The sequence below is a fragment of the Macrosteles quadrilineatus genome, unplaced genomic scaffold (assembly GCF_028750875.1).
Source record: "Macrosteles quadrilineatus isolate MER2022 unplaced genomic scaffold, UCM_ALF_1.0 Scaffold_1__1_contigs__length_201487025, whole genome shotgun sequence".
Lineage (NCBI taxonomy): Eukaryota > Metazoa > Arthropoda > Insecta > Hemiptera > Cicadellidae > Macrosteles > Macrosteles quadrilineatus.
Window position 1 is genome coordinate 133,040,563 of NW_026542594.1, and position 24,024 is coordinate 133,064,586.

At 34.4% G+C, this 24,024-nt stretch overlaps 1 protein-coding gene across 1 annotated transcript in view; it reads right to left on the bottom strand.

The window, feature by feature from the left end:
- LOC128985274 (ubiquitin domain-containing protein 1) overlaps positions 1-24,024 on the bottom strand; it is a 38,020-nt gene that overhangs the window by 8,520 nt on the left and 5,476 nt on the right. Inside the window, exons 2-3 of the mRNA XM_054404667.1 lie at positions 17,611-17,847; positions 14,552-14,674 (exon numbers count right to left, since the gene is read on the bottom strand). Coding sequence (XP_054260642.1) covers positions 14,552-14,674; positions 17,611-17,847 — 360 coding nt within the window. The remainder of the gene's footprint in view (positions 1-14,551; positions 14,675-17,610; positions 17,848-24,024) is intronic.

Below are 24,024 nucleotides of genomic sequence, written 5' to 3' on the forward strand. Positions count from 1 at the left end.
GCTTGAGGGTTAGTTTTTTTTATTTATTCCCTAAATAAATGACATTAGGTTATTAAGAATGAAAAAAGTGCTTTATTTTTCACAATTTATTTTTATAGCTGACATGTAAACAATAACAGAAACACACAAAACAATGGTTTATTTAAACTGTATGTTTGGTTGGCACCCTGCTGTGAAATTACATATTTGAAAAATGTAACATAAGTACCAATTTAAACTATACACATTTAAATGTATACAGTAGAACCCCTCCGGGCCATAGTTGGAACAGCCAAAATGTTGGATATCGGGAATAGCATATCTTGTGGTATCGGTGACACCGGTAATCGTCTTCTGTGATCGCAGCAATACCCGTGAGCATACCTGCGATCACAGCTACATCGGTAATCATCTCCCGCTATCACGGCAACAATGGTAATCGTCTTCCGCAATCACGGCAACACCCGTGAGGATATCTTGCTGTCTCAGCGACACCGGTGGTCATCTGCCGTGACTATGGTATCACCCAGGATCGGTCACACAAGGTCAGATATCCCGGGGAGTCAGTCAAGGGTCAAGAGATAATAAACGGAATTGTAAACACTTCTCTCCAGACAGCCCAGGAAACAAAGTCATGGGTGAGGAAATATGAGCCTTACACAACATATGGCAGGTATGAGTAATCTACTAGAATATGTAAGTTGGACGAGAAGCTTAAAAGATTAGCTACAAAAGAGGACATTGTAAGTATTAACGATAAAGTTTAGGAATCTTAATATATAAAAGAAAGTTGTGTTAGTTACAGCGTTTATAACTAGAAAACTACTGAACCAATTGGCATGAAAATTTACAGGGATATTCCTTAGGTACTAGAATAACATAATAGCCTGTTTCCGTTTCAAAAACCCTTAAGGGAAGCGTCCTATGGCCCTTTGCAGTTTACATGTTAATCTTATAGAAGAATGTTTTATTTTGTTTACCATGCCATGTTTGTCATTTCTTGATTAAATTAAATTGAGGAAACAGCTGTTGTAATGATAACCTAATTTTTAAATACCCCCGCCGCAGCAAACCTGCAGACTAAGCGAATTTCCATTAACCTGATTGGATTTACACTAAAATGCCTTCATAAAAACAGCACATTTATTTCCTATTTAAATAGAATTAGTTTAACGAGTACTTAGGTTTGCTGCAACAGGGAGGGTAAAAAAGATTTTTTTATAAAATGACAATAGTTTAGTAAGGAATAAAAGTATTTTCCAAAATCAATCAAAATATGTTCATAAACAAACATTATGTTCATAAATGCTTATGTTCATAAATATGTTCATAATATGGTCAACTACAACAGTTGACTTATTCTCCATAAGAATAACATGGGAATTTTAAAATTACAATTTTTTTGAATTTTCTCCGTAACAATTAGGCGCATAATTACGCTTCAATATACTAAATTATTTGTTTTTTTAAGCTATACAAAATGGTTTAAAAAGAAATTGTGAAATTTTGTGTTTTTAGGGTCAAAAATGGGAAAAACCTATTTTTACCCCATAAAACCCCCCATAAACCCCCGTTCCCATGGTCCGATCATGCTGGTTCGCGAACTCATTCAAGTTTATCCCGCCTTACACCTTCAAACCAAATTTCATCAAAATCGGACAAAAATTACTCAAGTTATCGTGCGGATGGACATATATATACAGGGTGGTAAAAAAGTCCCTGGACAGTTAAATATTTTAAAAAATAATGCAGATAGAGCTACAATACTTGGTACAAAGTTACAGGGCATAAAACTCTATTTTAACACATATTCAGTGATCCAATAATAACTCTTCAGGGGGACGGCCCACAAGGAGTCGGAAGAAAATCTTAAATAGTAGCATAGGTCAATATGCACATCAAATTAAAGGTCTTTTTTAGTTGCCGCAAACCGCACTTCAAAAGGTTGATCCTGCGCAAAATGACAGTTGTTCAAATATTCATTTAATTTACATTGCTATTATTACGCTTACTCCTCAGGGGGCACAGCCTTAGGAATCGGAAGAAAATTTTTAACGTAAGCATAGGTCGATATGCACATCAAATTAAAGGTCTTCACTAGTAGATTACGATGCCGTAAATTAAAGCTCAAAAGAATGCCTGAGTAAAAAATGACAGTCGTTCAAAGATTCAAAATGGCGGATTCAAGAAATCTTTGAACATCTGCCATTTTGCGCAGGATCAACTTTTTGAAGTGCGGTTTGCGGCATTGTATTCTACTAAAAAAGACCTTTAATTTGATGTACATATTGACCTATGCTTCTATTTAAGATTTTCTTCCGACTCCTTGTGGGCCGTCCCCCTGAAGAGTTATTGGATCACTGAATATGTGTTAAAATAGAGTTTTATGCCCTGTAACTTTGTACCAAGTATTGTAGCTCTATCTGCATTATTTTTTAAAATATTTAACTGTCCAGGGACTTTTTTACCACCCTGTATATATCTATATATAGATATATAAAAATTTGAACGAATGGTGTTTTTGGCCTCTGGGGACATAAAAATGAAAAAGTAAATCGGTCCCGGGCTTAGGTCTTACCATGAGACCTACGGTAATAGCTACTTCCCTATAGGGAAATTCGCTAAAACAAATCTATGCATAACAAATGAGAGCTATCAAATAGGTTTCTATTCCATTTGTTTTTTACGAATATTTGTTGTCAAATGTAACTGAAGGCAAGTGAGCGCAGCGAACGAGCTCCAACCTAAAGGTGAGTGAGCGTAGCGAACGAACTTCAACCAGGACGTGATTGAGCCATGCGAACGAGCTCATCTTGAAAATGAACGAGCATTTGACATAAAACCACATTAGGACAGGACGACATCTGTCGGGCCATCTAGTTAGTCTATAAAAATTAAAATTTGAGGGAAGAAGTAGCTAACCAAAGCGCCAGGGAAGAATAGTTGAGGTTTATTTATTCATGTTTGCTGCTACAGAAGTTACTGCTACACGTTCACTGCGGGCCACTCCCAGGTGAGTGCTCTAGTTCCTTTCTGCCACTCTGAACGCTCACCCGTGAGTGGCGACATTGCCTACATTCCATTCAATTTCTGTGAAGCAGCACACCGGGAAGAATGGGTATTCTTATGTCTGCGTTTATGTTGGAATCGGTGCTTTATTGTGATTTAGGTTGGTAGTAAATTTCCCCATAAAATCTGTTTCTGGCAAGCTTAGAAATCAACTTGTTGTCCCATCTTTTTCCCTCCTATTGGCATTACAATGGGACGAGCTGGTTCCAGACGGTGATGCTATCTGTGAGTGTTTCAGCAAACTATGTTGACTCTTGTGGTAACGCAGAACATCACTGCACATCATTTGCTATTCGTCAGACCGAAATATTCAAAAGCCAAACGGGGTCGCTCGACGCTGCGCCGCACCGGGGCTACTCCTGCCATTGATGGTGCCTTAGCGAACGTTTTAATACTATAGCCAAGTGTATAAAATAGTGATGGTCGGACCCGGATATCGGACTACCGGATCCGAGCTAGAACCGGCACCGGATCGGTTAAAAAAAATTCCGGATCTTGGGCTGGATCCGATTTTTTCCGATTTTCCCCGATTTTTTTTACCAACACAAAGCTGTCTGTATCCAAGTAAAAGACCGATTTTTTGCTCAATGTCACAGTGCTGTATATTACGACGTCAAAAACGACGTTTAAAAAGCTATCAGAAAGATGTTGAAATTGCAAAAAGATGAATCTGTTGTAGAACACTTTAAAGGCCTAAACATTTTAACTGTTTATGGACAGTACATTTATGATTCAATCATCTATGTAAAATCCAATCCTGAAAAAGCTACTTTAAACAATCAAACACACTCTTAAAATACAAGAAGTGGGAATGAAATCCAGACTGATCAACATCGATTAAAATTTTTTGAAAAGAAAACAACCTATAATGGATCAACATTTTTGAAATACATACCAAAGTTATATTAAAAATAACGATAATTTAAATTCATTCAAACGTGCATTAAAAAGTTTCTTGACTGAAAGGGCTATTTACTCACTAGATAATTTTTATAGAGGTGCTGGTTAGTTAGTTTAATTTAATTTAGTCCATTTAGTGCTGATGTTTAAAACCATTGTCTGTAACTTAAGTTCTGTTCGATATTTTAAGAATTTGTACTATTAATTTTATTTTATTACATTTTTAATTTTAGGGCCTATGTTACAAATATTTTAAATGTAATATAGGCTATTCATTGACACTATTCAATGTACCAAGCATGTACAGATGACGAATAAAGATATTTTGATTTGATTTGATTTGATTCAATAACCTCTATAGTAAGGCAATGTCACAGTACTGTATATTACGACATCAATAACCTGTATGGCTGGGCAATGTCACAGTATTGTATATTACGACGTCAATAACCTCTATGGTTGGGCAATGTCACAGTACTGTATATTACGACGTCAATAACCTCTATGGTTGTGCATTGTCACAGTACTGTATATTACGACGTCAATAACTTCTATGGTTAGGCAATTTCACAGTACTGTATATTACGACGTCAATAACCTCTATGGTTGGTCAATGTCACAGTACTGTATATTACGACGTCAATAACCTGTATGGCTGGGCAATGTCACAGTACTGTATATTATGACGTCAATAACCTGTATGGTTGGGCAATGTCACAGTACTGTATATTACGACGTCAATAACCTGTATGGCTGGGCAATGTCACAGTACTGTATATTACGACGTCAATAACCTGTATGGCTTGGCAATGTCACAGTACTGTATATTACGACGCCAATAACCTCTATGGTTGTGCAATGTCACAGTACTGTATATTACGACGCCAATAACCTCTATGGTTGTGCAATGTCACAGTACTGTATATTACGACGTCAATCAAATCAAATAAAATAATCCTTTATTCATAATCTACAATATATACATGAATAGTGTCAACTATTAAGAATACCAACATAAAAATAATATAATACATAAAATAACAATAACCTGTATGTTTACACACTGTCATAAGAGCTTGTTAAAAGAACGTAATTAACAGAATGCCAATTTAAATCATACCGTTTAAAATTAAATTGGTAATTTTTAAAGGTTAATATATCTTATATATAGAGTAATCTCCAGTTGAGCCCATAATCCCTCATTTTTTGGGGACATTACAACTTTTCCAAATCTTAAAATGAAACTATTAGTTAATGTTGATGATATTAGTTGGGCAATGTCACAGTACTGTATATTACGATGTCAATAACCTGTATGGTTAGGCAATGTCACATTAGTACTGTATATTACGACGTTAATAACTTCTATGGTTGGGCAATGTCACAGTACTGTATATTACGACGTTAATAACTTCTATGGTTGGGCAATGTCACAGTACTGTATATTACGACATCAATAACCTGTATGGTTAGTCAATGTTACAGCACTGTATATTACGACTAGGGATGTGTCGAATCCGGATCTCGAATCCACCGAATCCGGCATTGTAATATACAGTACTGTGGACATTGCCCAACCATAGAATTTATTGACGTCTGCAACCTACTCCTCTTTATTAATGGATTTCAAAATATGAATTTACTTAAATTAGATAATAAAATTACAATAAAATGTATTTATGTTCTATAGCTATTACAACAATCTCATTGGGCTATGACAGTGAAATTATATTTTGGTCTAGGTTTTTTAATGGGCTAGGCTAGATAACAATTTGGAGAGTAACGATCTTAATCTAGGGGTTGGTTCGTGCCGGGTATGAAATTCTGATAGGCTAATTAACTTAATTTATACAGTACTAAAGTAGGCTAAATAATATGAAATAGGCTAATAATGAGAGTCAAAAAAATTTAGGCCATAAGTTCTTAATTTGAAAGTCACTTGAAAGACTAAATTCAATTCACAATGGTGTGATGGTGGTTGGAAATTGATGATGAGTTTTTAAGTGTTAATTGAAGTTGATATTACCAATTTTTGTTGAATAGTGATTATCTTCTTTCTTTATGTCTCTTTATATTCAATATTTATATGTATTCTGAATGTTAATTTTTACTTTTGAATATTTAAATCACTGGAGACTTGGCTCCCACATCCATCTATCTCTATATCTTCCACCACAAGCACATTTTCTTCCTTTTCTTTAGCTTTCCTTCCAACAATGCTACTTCACACCTGGACACTGGACAGTACAAAAGAAATATTTTCTACCTAGACACTATTTAATTTTAAAATATTATTTTTGAATATAGTTTTTCTTCTTCACTAATTTATATTTCATTAAATTTAAATATTCTTTTTGAAAATACAGTAATTAATAAATATTGAAAGTAATTTAGCTACAATTCACATATGAGTACATTCATGTTTTATCTCAATATCCCCCCAGAAATGATGGTATGGTGATGATGCATGAATGTATGACAACTTAATTAATTTACATAAACAGAACCTTTTTTTTATCTAGAATAAACACAAACATTGAAAACATAAATATAACCTGATAAAACATAACATGGGACGTTTACACAACAAAACATGATTAATAATATTATTATTACAAACAAACAGTGGTAAAGAACAGAAACAGTGGAAAACATAAAGTGGTTTTGTGTCTATATATTTGTGATGTGTGAGTGTGTGGGAATTAACCATTTCCTATTGTCTATCAGTCTATCACCACTGAACACACAGTCCTCTCATCTTTTATAAAAGTTTATCTTGAGCACTATAATTGTCTTTTAAACAATACGGTCATTTTCACTAAAAGATTGTTTATGCACTTGATTTTCAGAGAACAGGAAAGGGAATTAAACATTTTCGTTGTTCATGAGGGGAAAATACTTCTTGATTGAAGAAATGTGGTATGGACCGAATTCTTCTGGGTTTTCTAAACTACTAATGAAGTATGTCGATGATCCTAACACTCTGCTAATCTTGAATAGTCCTTCATAGACTTCAAATAGTTTGGCAGTCTCGCCTTGCGCTAAATTTGAAAGAGGATGATTTCTTATGAGTACTAAATCGCCTGGATGAAAATAAGTTGGATGTGATTTGTTATGGTTTCTTCTGGCTCTTATATGACGCTTTTCTATGATTCTCTTCGAAGTTAAATATAGTTTGTGTGGGAGTGGTACTTCATTGATGAAAGGATTCTTAATATATTTTTCCCAAAAGCGGATGTTTCTTTGCCCAAATTGTAATTCATTTGGGGAGAAACCAGTTGTCTCATGATATATTTCATTAAGGCACTCATTAATGTCTGGAATATAAGTAGCCCACCTTCGTTGTTGATGAGCACAATATGTGCGTAAACACCTCTTGACTTCTTTAATGGGTCGTTCTGCCATATTGTATCGGGGATAATATACTGGACTGAAGATTGGAGTAATGTCATTTTCTTCTAGTTTCTTAATATATGCCTTGCTCTTAAATTGAGTACCGTTGTCAGATTGTAATCGCTTTGGTATGCCATATGTGGGGAAATGAATGTTAAACAATTTATTCAAAATAGTCTGAGTAGTAGCACGTCTCATATTATATAACTTGACAAACTTAGTATAAATATCTAGAACGATCAATATGTATTTTACTTTACTAATACTAGTCGGTAGTGGTCCGATTATGTCGATTGCCACTTGTTCATTTTTGCCAGTGCAACTAATCCCTTGAGCAGAACCATACAGAGTATGAGGAGAAACTTTACATCTCTGACATGAGTCACAGGTGGCTAGGTTAACTCTAATACGTCGATGCATATTTTTGAAAATGAAATATTCTTGCAGTAGGAGAAAACATTTCTTTGGTCTGCAATGCAGATAATAATAATGACATTCCCATATTAATCTGTCAATGACACAATTTGGAACACTAATTAACCAATTATCTTTGTATTTCTGATATAGAATCCCTTTATGAAGTTTGTATTTCGTTGAGATTCGATGAAATTCAGGTGTATCTTCTGGATTAGAGAGTATTTGATATATGGTTTGGAGTCGACAATCTTCTGATTGTAATTTGGGTAAATTCTGAAGAGCGTCTCTCAGTTGAGGATCAGGAACACGACGAATGTAATTAATGGTTAACTCCGGAGTTGTTGACTCTGGTTGTTCTGAATGGGTGATGCGGCTTAGAGCATCTGCTGTCAGATTATCTGATCCTTTACAATGTTCAATTTCAAAGTTGTATTCTTGTATGGCTAGAGTCCAGCGAGTTAACTGATTGTTCAACAATTTACAGGTTTGCAAGAAAGTAATGGCATGGTTATCAGTCAAAATTTTAAGTTTTGCTTCCAAGATGATGTATCGGGTTTTCTGTAAACAATATACTATTGCTAGTAGTTCTTTTTCCGTAGTAGTATATCTCTGCTCGGCTGGCTGCAAGGCCCTGGACATAAATACTATCGCTGCTTTGTCTCCATTTTCCATTACTGAAATAAGTGTCCACCTATGGATAAATCAGATGCGTCTGTTTGTAAATATAACGTTTTTGAAATGTCTGGGTGATGTAAAACATTCGCACTTAAGAACAGTTGTTTGATCTTAGTAAAAGTTTGTTCGTCTTCGGGTGTCCAAATGAATTTATTCTTTTTTGATGTTAAACGTAAAAGTGGCTGTACCTTGGCTGCAAATTTATCCAAGAATTTGTTGTAGTAATTAATACATCCTAAGAAAGATTTTAGTTGTGTTCGGTTTTTGGGGCTGGGGAAATCTAATATTGGTTTTATCTTAGTTTGATCCATTTCCAACCCGTTTTCTGTCAGAGTATAGCCCAAAAATGGTACTGAATTCAAACAGAATTGTGATTTTCCAAAGTTTATCGTCATATTTGCTTCATGTAGTTTCTTGAAAATGTACTCTAAATGTTTTAAGTGAGTTTTGAAATCAGGAGATATTATACAAATGTCATCTACATAGATCATTGTGAAGTCTTCAACGCTGTCATCAAATACTTGGTCGAGTGCTCGAACTAGGGCGGCTTGCGACGTGGATATCCCAAAAGGTGTGACCCTATATTGATATGTTTTACCTCTGAATTGAAAGGCGGTAAATTGTCATGATTCAAAAGATAGCGGGACTTGCCAGTAAGATGCCGTTAGATCAATACTGCTTATAAATTTAGTGTTGCGACATTTTGCTAAAATTTCATTGATACTTCGATTACATTCGTAATCCGGTGTGATAATTTCATTCGCTTTTCTAGCGTCAAGGCATAAGCGTATTTCTCCACTCTTCTTTATTACAGGTATTATTGGGTTTATGAATGTACTATTGCTTCTTTCAATGATTCCAAGAGTTTCCATGCGTTTTATTTTTTTCATAACAGCATTTTGGTGTATGGTTGGGACTGGATAATAATGATGTTTGAAATTTTTGGGATTATCAACCTTTAAAACATGTTCATATTTGTTACATATACCAGGAATGTCAGAAAAGGTACTTTTGTAGTTAAGTAATAAATCAGCTAATAGTTGTTTCTCTTCATTGTTGATTAAGTTGTTGTCATATATAGCTTTGCTAATCATTTGCGGTGTAAGATCACTGTTTATGTTGCTTCTATTTATATTTTCGTATTCAAATGTATTATCACTCATTTTATGGTTATTAATTTGATTGATGTTTTCATTGATTATATGACATAATACTCCTTGGGTACTAACTTTGTCAAACTTTAATATTTTCTGTGAATCATTTATATTTATTATTATTTGTTCTTGATTGAAATCCATAACAGTTTTCCATGAGCTTAACACGTCCATTCCGAATATAATAGGTCTTACTAAATTGGGTACAATCAACATTTGAATGTTCGTGATTTGATCATCTATGGTGATTGGCAACATTATTATTTTTGATATTTTCTTGGATTTATCATTTACAGCGGTTTTATACTTGTACCGACAACTGGTAGTTGTTCATGACGGCCAATGTTTATTTGGTTCTCAGAGTACCAATTTTCAGACATACACGTTACGTTTGAACCTGTATCAATAAGAGCATTTACATAAATATTATTAATTTTAATTTTGATTTCTGGATAATGAATTGGTATTTGTTTTAATAAGCATTGTTCATTAGGACTTGGTTCTTCTGTAAGTAGGAATTTTCGGTCACAGTAGATATTACATATAGTTTGAGCGTCTTGGTCATTTGGTTTATAATTATTAATTTGCCTACTTAATCCGATTTTGTTAATATTTGGCACTGAAGATCTTTGTTCATTTAATTTAGATTCTGATGTTGAGTGTAGGCAACTATTATCGACAGTGCCTAACAGTTTAAAGGTTCTTTAGGATCGTTGGGTTGTGTGACAGTATTATTTGGTCGACTCGGGTTTTGTTCAACTATCATATGGTAAACTTGATTTTGTTCCCGTGTAGGGTATCGTTTTCCATCGTTTTGATTACTTTGTTGTTGACGTGGATTACATCTGTGTTGGTTTTCTGGTGGTGGTGGATAATTAACTCTGCGATCTTGATGTCTTTCGTAGGATCGATCGTTGGATTGAGGTATTTGACGTGGATAATGGTTGTTTGGAGTATATGCTCTGTTGTCATAATTATTTCTATTTGGGTATGATCCCCTCCAATCCTTTTGGTATGAATCTCGGTGGTTTTTGTTTCTCCTCGGATGGTCATTGGTCCTATTTTGTGGATTGTTATTTTGAATTGTCGGTTTTGGTTGGTTTCGGTTCTGTTGTTCTTTGGTGTCTTCTCTTAGTAATAGAGCTTCAAATTCTTGTATGGTCTTTACATTTTTGACGCGTCGTGCATTTTGGATGAGTTCTTCAAAATGTTCGCACAAGCAATCCACTATTACTTCTTCATCAAGAGGTGGTGTCAATGATTGTAGTGTGAGGACACGTTCTACGAAGTACTCTGATCGAGACAAATTTCCATTGTTTCGGTATTTTTCAGTTTCTAAACGTTGTTTTATCCCTCGCTGTGTGTCTCGACTCCAGTATTTGTTCTCAAACAGGTGTTGGAATTGTTCCCAATTTCTAATGTCGCCTTTTACGAGGTTGAACCAACGTGCAGCGTGATTTTCAAGGCTGGTTTCAATCAGGTCGATGAGAAACTCTATGTTGTCAATATTTGGATCTTTCCTTAGTATACTCTTTTTATAGTATTTTTGCAGCTTAGCAATGAATTCTTTCGGATTATGTCCTCTACCATTGAATTTTGGTAATGTCATATCTGACACGATTCCGGAGTTTCCGTTACATGTAACATAGATATGTTGAGGGGACGATGTTACTTGTCCATGTTTAGTGATATTTTGTTTTATGTTAATAATCTCCTCACTTTGTTTTTGTAGATTCTGTTGGATAGCGGAAATTTCTTGACCTTGATTTTTAATAACGATCAGTGAATTTTGTATTTCATGGTCATTTTGTTTTGATTTTGCTGTTATAAGTTGTTCATGTTCCAACCTGAATTGGTTTATCTGTGAATGAATATCATATTTTTGTTTTTGTATTTCCAAATTCACTTTTTGAAGAGTTTGAGAATTATTTTGGATTATCATGGACTTCATTTCGGATTTTTGTTCTTCTGAGTCTTGGATTAAATTTTCACGTATTTTGGTATCACATTCATATATTTCTGCTTTAAACGTTTCTTTCATTGTAAGGATCTCTTTGGAATGTTGAATCTGAGTTATTTGTATCTGATCCATTTCCTTACGCATGTTTTCTTGGTTAGTTTTAACAGAGGTGATTTTTTCTTCAAGGGAAATCTGGCACTGTTTAATTTCACGCTGAATTTCTGATTTTAAATTATCATTTTGTAATTTTATTTCTGACATTTCAGATTGTATTTCTAATTTTAATGTGTCGTGTTGTGAAATTATTAATGCATTATTCTGTTGAACCATTCGCATTAATTGAAGAATAGAATCATTCATATTTATTTCACTCGCAGCTGTTAGAGGCAGTGATGCGATGTCTGTGACTCCAGTCGTATGTTCATTCGATGTCAGTGTGGTGGCTTTCATAGTGACGTCACTCACATCAGCTGATTTGTCTGTCTGTTGTTGTAACGATTCATCTCCGCCGTTCTTCTTCTCCTCTATGTCAAGTCCTTCTGCTGTGTCCAGTTCTCGTTCCACCATTCCCTGTGTTCCCATTGGCTGGTGTGAATTCGATGCGGATGTCATGGCGGCGTTGTCTTGTGCGTCTGCTGCTGTGTTGTCTGTTGCTGTTCTAGCGATGCTTTGTGTATGAATGTTTTCTTGTAGATTGTGTCCTTCGTTGTGCTGTGTATTCATGTCGTTTGATTGTATGTTGTTTACGGTGTTCACAAAATTATCTTGCTTATTAGCATTTGCTAATTCGCCACAATTATCGTCTGGGTCTGATTCACTGTCGGTATTGTAACGCAAATTATTTTCGGCTGCCTTCCATGATAACTTCGGCTTTGGTCGTAAATTGTACCTTTTGTCATCGTCACTCATATTGATTAAATAAATGATTATTCCCTGTGTTGTTGTATATATTTTTTATTTGTGTATTTGAAGGTTTGTTAGTTGTGTGTTAATTTGGTTACTAGGGCCTATCTTAAATTGTGTAGGTTAATCGTAGGTTAAGCCTAGATCAGAATTTTCAATAGCCCACTCGTTGGGACGCCATTTTGCAACCTACTCCTCTTTATTAATGGATTTCAAAATATGAATTTACTTAAAATAGATAATAAAATTACAATAAAGTTACAATAAAATGTATTTATGTTCTATAGCTATTACAACAATCTCATTGGGCTATGACAGTGAAATTATATTTTGGTCTAGGTTTTTTAATGGGCTAGGCTAGATAACAATTTGGAGAGTAACGATCTTAATCTAGGGGTTGGTTCGTGCCGGGTATGAAATTCTGATAGGCTAATTAACTTAATTTATACAGTACTAAAGTAGGCTAAATAATATGAAATAGGCTAATAATGAGAGTCAAAAAAATTTAGGCTATAAGTTCTTAATTTGAAAGTCACTTGAAAGACTAAATTCAATTCACAATGGTGTGATGGTGGTTGGAAATTGATAATGAGTTTTTAAGTGTTAATTGAAGTTGATATTACCAATTTTTGTTGAATAGTGATTATCTTCTTTCTTTATGTCTCTTTATATTCAATATTTATATGTAGCCTATTCTGAATGTTAATTTTTACTTTTGAATATTTAAATCACTGGAGACTTGGCTCCCACATCCATCTCTCTCTATATCTTCCACCACAAGCACATTTTCTTCCTTTTCTTTAGCTTTCCTTCCAACAATGCTACTTCACACCTGGACACTGGACAGTACAAAAGAAATATTTCCTACCTAGACACTATTTAATTTTAAAATATTATTTTTGAATATAGTTTTTCTTCTTCACTAATTTATATTTCATTAAATTTAAATATTCTTTTTGAAAATACAGTAATTAATAAATATTGAAAGTAATTTAGCTACAATTCACATATGAGTACATTCATGTTTTATCTCACGTCGTAATATACAGTACTGTGACATTGCCTAACCATACAGGTTATTGACGTCGTAATATACAGTACTGTGACATTGCCTAACCATACAGGTTATTGGCGTCGTAATATACAGTACTGTGACATTGCCCAGCCATACAGGTTATTGACGTCGTAATATACAGTACTGTGACATTGCCCAGCCATACAGGTTATTGACGTCGTAATATACAGTACTGTGACATTGCCCATCCATACAGGTTATTGACGTCGTAATATACAGTACTATGACATTGCCTAGCCATACAGGTTATTAACGTCGTAATATACAATACTGTGACATTGCCTAACCATACAGGTTATTGACGTCGTAATATACAGTACTGTGACATTGCCCAACTAATATCATCAACTAATAGTTTCATTTTAAGACTTGGAAAAGTTTTAGTGTCCCCAAAAAATGAGGGATTATGGGCTCAACTGGAGACTCTATATATAAGATATATTAACCTTTAAACATTACCAATTTAATTTTAAACAGTATGATTTAAATTGGCATTCTGTTAATTACGTTTTTTTAACAAGCACTTATGACAGTGGTTATCTGGATCCGGAACCGACATTTTCTTGGATCTGCCCATCACTAGTATAAAATAAATAAATTTGCCAAATTTGATGAAAATATATAATGGACAAGCATTCTACAACAGTTTACTTTTTCTCTATACAAATAACATAGAAATTTTAAATGTAGCCTACAAACTTTTTAAATTTTCTCTTTAACGTCATATTGTTCAAAAATGTGTCAACATACAAACTTTTTTTTTACTGTACTTAAAAGGTATAAAATAAATCATTATGATAACTAAAATCTACATTTTAGGGACAACAAAATAGTGTCATTAAAATGCTGGCAACTTAATGGTAATTAATATAGGTTTGATGACCAATCAAAATTAAGAACAATTAATTGTGATTAAATTAGTTAGAATTTGGCTAGGCCTAGTTATAATTGGAATGTTAGGTTACGATTGGACTTTTATGTACAGAAGTAATAATAGTTGTACAACATGAGGCTATGTTGTTTTACCTGTGGTTTCGATAGGTGATTCTCTTCCATTGTCTTCTTTTACGATATTTATAGGGTATGAGAGGCAATAGACAGGCACCTGATAACGAGTCCCCAGCTCATCGTAGCACTCAGTTAAAAAACCTTCAAAAGAACATTCGGTCAGTTTCACATGCTCTTAATACAGGGTGATTGATATAAGTGTGCCAGCCGTTTTATTCGAAAACCATAAGAGATATCAAAAAAAGTTAAATGGTAAGTGCCTTGGACTTTTTATTTAAAAAATTGTAGTAAAGTTGAAAAATTTATTTTAGCCGCCATTTTTCCAATATGGCCGCCAACTTTGATTTTTCTTATGGAACACCCTGTATTTTATTTTGTATTCTGGTAGAAAATTTAATTTTAAGACGTTTTTATTCTTGTGATTTTTTTCATAAACCTACGTTTCAAAGATAATAATGGTTTAAGTTGTTAAATTTTGAATGGTTTTCGAATAAAACAGCTGGCATGCTTGCTTAGGCCCTTATTGAAACTCTTTCTCATGAAGAAATTTCAAAAATTTAACCATTATTATCTTTGAAACGGTTAGGTTTATGAAAAAATCACAAGAATAAAAACGTCTTAAAATTACATTTTCTACCAGAATACATAATAAAATAGGGTGTTCCATAAGAAAAATCAAAGTTGGCGGCCATATTGGAAAAATGGCGGCTAAAATAATTTTTTGACTTTACTACAATTTTTTAAATAAAAAGTTTAAGGCACTTACCATTTAACTTTTTTTGATATCTCTTATGGTTTTTGAATAAAACGGCTGGCACACTTATATCAATCACCCTGTATAAGGGTTCAATTTGTTACTGTACTACATTTCTTTGTCCTCTGAGTAAAGAATGAAGAGCCCAGCAAGAAAAAAATAATAATAATTTCTAATCAACTATGAAAATGTTTACCCTAGATAGGCTAATTTTTAATAGCATATAAATTGGGAGTCTATTGGGGATTGTCTGGTCTAGTGAGTCACTCGCAGTAACTTAAACTAGTGTTACATCATACTACACAGAAACAGGTACTTTTCCATCCGTATTGATAGGCTCGAAAGTTATCCTTTGCCAACCCTATACACGGAAAAGAAACGTAATGTACTTTTACGCCACACTACACTATTTTGACGAACTTCCCACGCAAGGATTTAGTCCAGAAAACCGCTGTTTGCCGCCAGCTTAATCAAATGGGGTTTCATTACGTACCTACTACTGTACTGCAATGAGTTTTACCGAACACCAATCAGCTGATTATACTGTATTTGGGTGGCAATGAGTAGTTATAAACAAAAACATAACCTCTCTTAGAGTTTATGACTAGTGATTTTTAGTCCTTTAGTTGGTGGTAATGTATAAGGATTTGTACAGATTTAGTAGTATGGCGTAAACTATCGTCCGGCAAACATTTATTTTCAGGACTTGTACGTAATATACTATTACCGTGTACTTAGTCAGCTGATGAAATAAACAGCTAATTGCAATGACCTATTTTATATTCTGAAATATAAAAATATAATTTATGTTATGTCCTAAATAAATTGTGTTATGAGTTTAAAATGTACTAATTTTTCTGTGTAGTATGATGTTAACCCATTCCCGCCTAAAGACACCCGTCCTAGCGTGTCAGGTTACAAAAGACCAAAGACGCCAGTCCTCACGCATAATGCATTATGATACATTATTATTAGGCTTATTATGCATTATTATTGATTTACCTAATTTTTCCCAATGTTTTAATTAGTTGCAAAAGTAATATAATTGCTTAGAATATTATTATCAATTTATTTCAAAACTCCCAACACTTTAACCTAGGCCTATTTTTTCGTTTTGCATAATTTTACAAAAACGGCTATAAAATGAAGGATTTTATATATAAACAAACCAAATAAAGTTTTTTGTGTAACAAAATAAATACCTACTATTTATAAATTTTACCAAGAAATAGATTAGGCCTAAATTTTTTTTCAAGGTTTGCTTCCAAAAAAATGTTATATATGCATACCGGTATATAAAAAATGGATAGGTATATATATATATATATATATATGAAAGGAAATTTTATAGATCAATTTAAGCACAAGTGTTAGGCATTAATTTCATAAATTACATTTACCTAACCCGCCATGTTAAACTTCCCTATCTCAAGCGTGATGTATACAACTTCCTTACTTCTCGAGTGATGTAAAGTATCAAAAACTCACTCGGTGATGTAATGAAACCCATTTAAATAACATGGAGTGATTAACTTAAAAAATATACCTCTATGGAGCCAACGACGTTCAACGCTAGAAATCAGCTGTGCTCTTGAATTTTATTGTTATGTTTTGAAGAATTTTCCTAACCTAGCTTTTGTTTTGTAAATGAACGTTACTGTTAGAAGATGAGTGAAATGGATACTGAAAAATATTGTTCGTAACCTCCTGTATATTGTCGGGTCAGGTAAAATATTGTACGTTACACGTTACGCAAGAGCGTGTTTACATCACTTAGGTAAATTATGCAACTCGCTTCCGCTCGTTGCACAACTTTCACCTGCGTGATGTAAAAACGCTCTTACTACACTTGTAAGGTAAATAGCTATTTTAAGGAGTTTTTTACTAAAACATTGTACATTGGCCCTTTTTTACTCAGTTCTAACTGCATGATACCTGACAAATAACTCAGTCACGAATGGGTTAAGTATCGTACGTTGGCACGTTGGTACGTTGACAGTTACATAACTTTGTTTTAAGTTATAGGTGCACCTGTAGTCATCCTCAAAAGGTTGGTATCTTTCATGAAAGGACTTCATGAAACACCTTAAGCTATGATAAAACCATTTAAAAAAAGTTTATTTACTAGTAAGAAAACATTAAAATAGGCCCTAACTTATTAAAATTAAAATGATTTCTATGACTAGGGCCTATTGATTATCAATTGAAATAATGAGTCAACCAAATTCTATTCGCTACAGTTACTATTTCAGGACTAAATGCAGGCCTGTGATTTGTTTAACAATTATATTATCAATAACACTTTTTATTTTCCATACATTACCATTAGGAACTGATATGTTGGCTCCATCTAATATGGCTTGAGCTAGCATAAAGTCCAGGGATTCGGCTGCTACCGCTGCTGCTCGGAGGGCATCCCAGATCTCCTTCCTCCCCTCAAAAGCAGGAGCTGTATCCCAGAATTCATCTCTTTTACTTCGTAACTGACCTTCGGTCAATGGCACATCAGATTTCCAGCGAATTGTTTCATGACATAATGGATGGTTTTTCCTGGTGCTCCCTGTAAAATGACAAATTTAATTAGATTGAAATTATGTTTATGAAAAATATTTGTCATATTATGTATTGTCTTAAGTAATGTACCAGAGTCAATCAAGTCAATTAGTAGATTTTAGTCAATGAGAACCCTTTATAATTTAATCAATTAATTCTATTTAAATTCATTCTACTAGTTCACTAATACTCTGATGCTGGGGAGCGAGCTGGTCAAGTGGTTGGAGCGCGGGACTTCGGTCCAAGTGGTCCCGGGTTCAAATCCCGCCAAATTACCAATGGATTCTTTCTAAGTGATAATGCCGCAACCCCTAGGTCTAGCCCGAAGTAATGTGAAAAACAATCCCAGGCTTGTGTCTAGCGTCCTAGGAAAAAAAAATACTCTGATGCTGGTAAGGTACAAAAATTGTTTGTGGCAATTCTTTTTAATGCTGACTTAGTGATGAGTAAGTAAAGGGAAGTCTACTTGTGTTGGTCAGTCTATGTTGCTACCCTAAGAAGACAATTTTGATTTAGAGAATTTCCCATTAGGAATTTACCATAGATGTCGTGGTAATACTTGGATCCCGGACCACCAAAAACCTTACCAAATACTTTCTTCCCCTAAACATAGTATATGGAGAAAGTATTGTTTTTGTAAACATTTTCGAGCTTGAGTTTTGGGAGGATATATTCCTTTTGTTCCTAAACGACATGGTATATTAGGTGAGGTCAATACTTCAGTATGATAAATTTTTTGGGGATCACTCACCTTATTGAAATCACGAGAACGCAGTCCTTGTCATATCACAATCATACACAGTTCATTGCACATAACTTACACATTGATGATAAAAAATATGCAAAAAAATAAAAATAAAACTAAATTTAAAATTTCAGACCAAAGTTCTCAACTCCGACGTTTTGAGCTGGCTCTCATACAAGTTCATGAACACATGAAAAAAGTTGATAGGCTACACGTGTAACCTACGGTTCAAAAATATCTGAACACGTTCATGACACCGGGCATTGTATAAAGTGGGAAGAAAGCTGTGTATTATACAAGGAGCCTAATTGGAAGAAAAGGAACATTATTGAGGCTTTGTTTATTACTTCAGATCAAGATTCATTAGCCAACGCATCCATTGATATCAGCCCGGATTACAATACGCTAATACAGAAAGAAATTAAAGGATGCGTAGAAAAATCTAAACAAAAGAAGATAATGCCATGAGCTGATCTAGATAACAGAGTCTCCCCTCCCCCTCCTTGACTACCGGGGTCGTCAGTCGTGGTTAGGCGCTCACAACGTTTGCGTGAGAAAAGAAATTACCTTGAAAACGCCGCACCTTGATTTTGGTGCGTCAAAACGTCGGAGTTGAGAACTTTGGTCTGAAATTTTAAATTTAGTTTTATTTTTATTTTTGTATATTTTGTATCATCAATGTGTATGTGCAATGAACTGTGTATGATTGTGATATGACAAGGACTGCGTTCTCGTAATTTCAATAAGGTGAGTGATGCCCAAAAAATTTATCATATTCCTTTTGGGTCCCCCTGAATCTCAAAAAGTGGTTTTTGGAGTGATGTCTGTTTATCTTTTGACTTTTATGCAAACGCGTTCACTTGCAGCCTAAATTGGATCAAATTTCCAGGATATGTACAGGTAAACATAGGCCTATAGGCCTACCGTACTCCATTCTAGGCCTAACTTAGTTAGTGTGCTTTATGTAATAACTAGCAGAGAACCCGTCCTTTGTATGGGATTGGCATATAAGTATAAAATCAGTATTGCAGTTACACTCGAGCTTTGAGTTTGCAATGGGAGAGGACACAGTATAAGAAAATTTGGTTCTTTTAATTTACGGTATACTATAGTATAGCACATTTACCATAGCTATAATGTTCTGCAACTGCACCTAAACAATAGAAAAAAGTAAGTTCTCATTGTGTAACACAGCTTTTTGTTGCTGCTTCGTTCAAATTAGCTGTTGTCATAAGTTAAAAAAAAAAAAAACTAAATGAGATAAAACTGTTTTTTTTTTTCAAATTTGTTAGGAGCCCCGGTATTTCTGAACTTTCTGGACTTATTCAAAGGTTTATTGCGGACATTTTCCATCACGATTGTAAAAAACAATACACAACGTTTCGGGATCTGGAATCTGATCCCGTCCTCAGGTGAAAAAAACTTAACTAACACATTATTTTTATTTATTTTTTTTTTTAAGAGGTTGGCGGCATCTTTTAACCTTGCATTTGCCCGTCCACATAGACTAAGCGCCCGTGCGTGGATCGTTTACAGCAAAGCAAGGAGTGAGCCGGTACAGTACAAAGGTGAACTGTACTGATAAATTTTAGTGGCAGTGACCAGGATCCGAACCCACGACATCGCTGCCTTGGGCCCAAAGTCCGCGACGCTACCAACTGAGCCACCGACTCACAAATCCGATTAAAACTAACAATACACACACGCCCAACCTAAGTTGGAATACACTACAGAGGGTAGCAGTAAAAAACTATGCACTGTATAGCAGTCAAGTCATGATACAACATGCAAATAATAACCACACAAAACACTATAATCTATAAAAGGTGTAACGTAAAATATAAAGAAGACACACACAGGGCAGTATTTAAACTTTCAATCAAACCACCAAATTTCTGTCAAGGAGGGGGTTGCTTACTCTCTGTTTGACAGGGCTAAGAGCATAAATTTGCTCCAATCGGGATGAGTTAAAGGATGAAATAAAGAAAGTAGAACAGGATTTGGCTAGTAACAGATACCCTCGATCCATTATAATCCAATGCAAGAAAGATAGGGCTACGTGTGAACCTTTACAAAATCGCAAGGAAAAGCTCGTCCACATGTCAATCCCGTATGTGTCAGGGATGTCAGAAAAAATCAGAAGGGTTGCTAGGAAATTTAATGTGCAAACAGCGTTTAGGACAAAAAACACACTTAGGCAGAGTCTCGTCAAAACAAGAATCAAGAATCAAGAATTTATTTGCCATTAGATAACACAGTTACAATAGGCTTTGTCAACATATAATTTTTGTATAGAAAGTCAAAGTAAACATTAAAGTCAACATTAAAATACATGATTTAAAAATTCCTCAGTTGAATAAAATGCCTTATCTTTAAGCAACTTACAAATAGTGGTACAAAATTTCTTAAATGGTAACATTTTTATATCTAAAGGCAATTTGTTGTAAAATAAAATCTGATGGTAACTATGACTATTGAAATATTTTTGCAATCTAATACTAGGCCTAGCTATGTGGTCTCTTTGCCTAGTGTTATAGGAATGGACAGATGAGTTTGTATTAAACTTTTCAATATTCTTCTTGACAAAACAAAGATTGTGAAAGATAAACAAACTAGGGAGAGTAAGTATACCAAGATTAGGGAAAAGGTCAAAACCCAAAAATGACACTCAGGATACTAAAAAATGTGTTTTACAGAATAAATTGCAATGATTGTTCCAGGCCTTACTATGGCAAGACAAAAAGACCGTTAAACATTAGAATAAAAAAACACAGAGAAAACACCAAAAAAGGTTAAGTTGAAAAATCTAAGATCGCTCATCATTGCTGGTCCAAAAATCATCGTATGAATTTTGAAGAGGAAGAAATTGTCCATAAGGAACCTATTTTTTTCAAATGTAAACTCATTGAACCCTTATACATTAAATTGGCAGACCAACCAATCAGTCAGTCATGGGTTGAAATCAGGCCACTTTGGCTACCCATTTTGAACAAGGAACTAAAGGATAGGGAACTTAATTGTTCAATAAATAGGGAAATAACGAGTTCTCCTCTAAATTCGCACGTTGTGTTAACTCATAGTAAAACTCGTGATAGGAATAAACAGAATTAACACTTATTTTGCAGCATCGTATATCGCTCCGCCAATTTGTTGGTTTTACTTTCCAGGGACCGGAAGCCATTTCTGTTGTCTCCGTGTTTCCGATTGGTCGGCCATGTTGCTTCAGTCTCATTGGTGGAGTCATTGCGAACGGTGCTTTTAGTGTTTCCATTGTGTGAGTTTTTTACGTTACACCTTTTATAGATTATAGTGTTTTGTGATAGGTTATTATTTTCATGTTGTATCATGACTTGACAGTGCATTATTTTGACTGCTACCCTCTGTAGTGTATTCCAACTTAGGTTGGGCGTGTGTGTGTTGTTAGTTGTAATGTGTTGGTTGTTTTTTCACCTGAGGACGGGATCAGATTCCAGATCCCGAAACGTTGTGTATTGTTTTTTACAATCGTGATGGAAAATGTCCGCAATAAACCTTTAAACAACATTAACTCATCATCACCAACAATGAACTTCAAACAAAGAATTTCTGGACTTTTCTTTAAACGTTTTAAACCATTCCTACGATCTTAATAAACAAGAAAATACCTTTTTAGAAAGCATTTTTTTAAGGCGCGGAAACCACTGCAAATTACGAAAATATATGCCTATAACTATTTTCTCAAGTCGCGGTGCACATCGCTTGCTGAGGAACGAGTAGCGGAGTGATGCCTTAAATCTTACTCTTTTATCTTACTCTCTTACTACTTTTATGGGTGACTACTTACTCTTGGGCACCTATTTGTGTTGCCAGCTAATTAGAAATAGGCCTAATGATTTAATAAGCGATAACTTATCGAACCGCATCAAAATAGTTATTTAATCCCATAATAGGCCCTACCTCACAGGTTATTATGTTGAACTACATCGACGATACAGTCAGTTACTAAAGAACACTGATCTAATTTAATTGTATCCTAAAACCGATTTATGTAACCATACAGCACGTTTGGTTAGGTTAGGTTAGTTTAGAAAAGTTTTAATTTATAACAAACCTAAAATAAACAATCAATACAGTAGAACCTCTTTAATACGAACTAATTGAGACCAGGGGTAGTTCGGACTACTGAATAGGCCTAGTTTGGATTACAGAACATATTGTTTTTTTTTTACATAACAATATGTTACGGTAGCTAAAATATGGCTAAAATTGATCAACATCATTTTGGGAAAAATGAAAAAATTGTTTTATAAAGTAAAATACAGTGTTTAGGCCTATTTAATACAGTAGTTAACATGGTGAATAAACAGTACTGTAAGTTAAATAGGCCTGCAGTAGGCCTACCTAAGTATACAATAAAGAATTGCTGTACTGTGTATAGAGTACAGCAATGCGGGGTTCGGATTAGTGGACGTTCGGATAACGGGGGTCCGGATTAAAGAGGTTCTACTGTAGCTATTAAATTAATGGTAAGCTGAACACAGACCATTCAAGGAGCCCAAGAGTAAGTAAGTCACCAGTCTGTATCATCCCGCTTCTCGTTCCTCGGCAAGGGAAAAAAAGCTATTTGCTCCGTGACTTGAGAAAATTGTTACATATATTTTTGTAATTTGAAGTCATTTCGGCGCCTTGAAAAAATGCTTTATAGGTATTTTCTTGTTTATCAAGATTGTAGGAATGGTTTAAAAACGTTTAAAGAAAAGTCCAGAAAGTTCAGATTTATACTTCAGATAACTGAAGTACTCCGTCAAAACTATTTTACTTTTAATGGTAAATATTATTTACAGAACGACGGCCTTGCTATGGGATCGCCACTATCAAGTATCTTATCTGATATCTACTTGAATCACGTTGAAAATAATAACATATTTTCAGATAAAAACAAATATAAAGATAAAATACTCATGTACTATAGATATGTGGATGACACCATTGTATTGTTTGATGGCAACAAGAGACAATTAAACCTCCTCCTCAAATATTTAAATCAAATAGCACCAAAATTAGAATTCACACTTGAAACAGAAGAATCGAACTGCATACATTTTTTAGATTTAACCATAAGGAAGAATGTTGACAGTTTCGATTATAGCATCTACAGGAAACCAACTACTTCTGCACAAACTATCCACAATACCTCATACCACCCATATTCTCAAAAAATGTCAGCATTTAATTCATTGATCCATAGGATGTTAACAGTTCCGTTAAATGCAGTAAATTATGAGATTGAATACAAAATTATAAAACATATAGATACAGTCAATGGTTATAAAAGCGGTTTGGTAGATAGGCTCATCAAAAAACATAAAAACAAACAAGGTGTGAAGATTGACAGCTCAGAGAAGAAAAAATATGTCTGCGTGGAATATAGTCACACTATCCAACACGCATTAAAGAAAG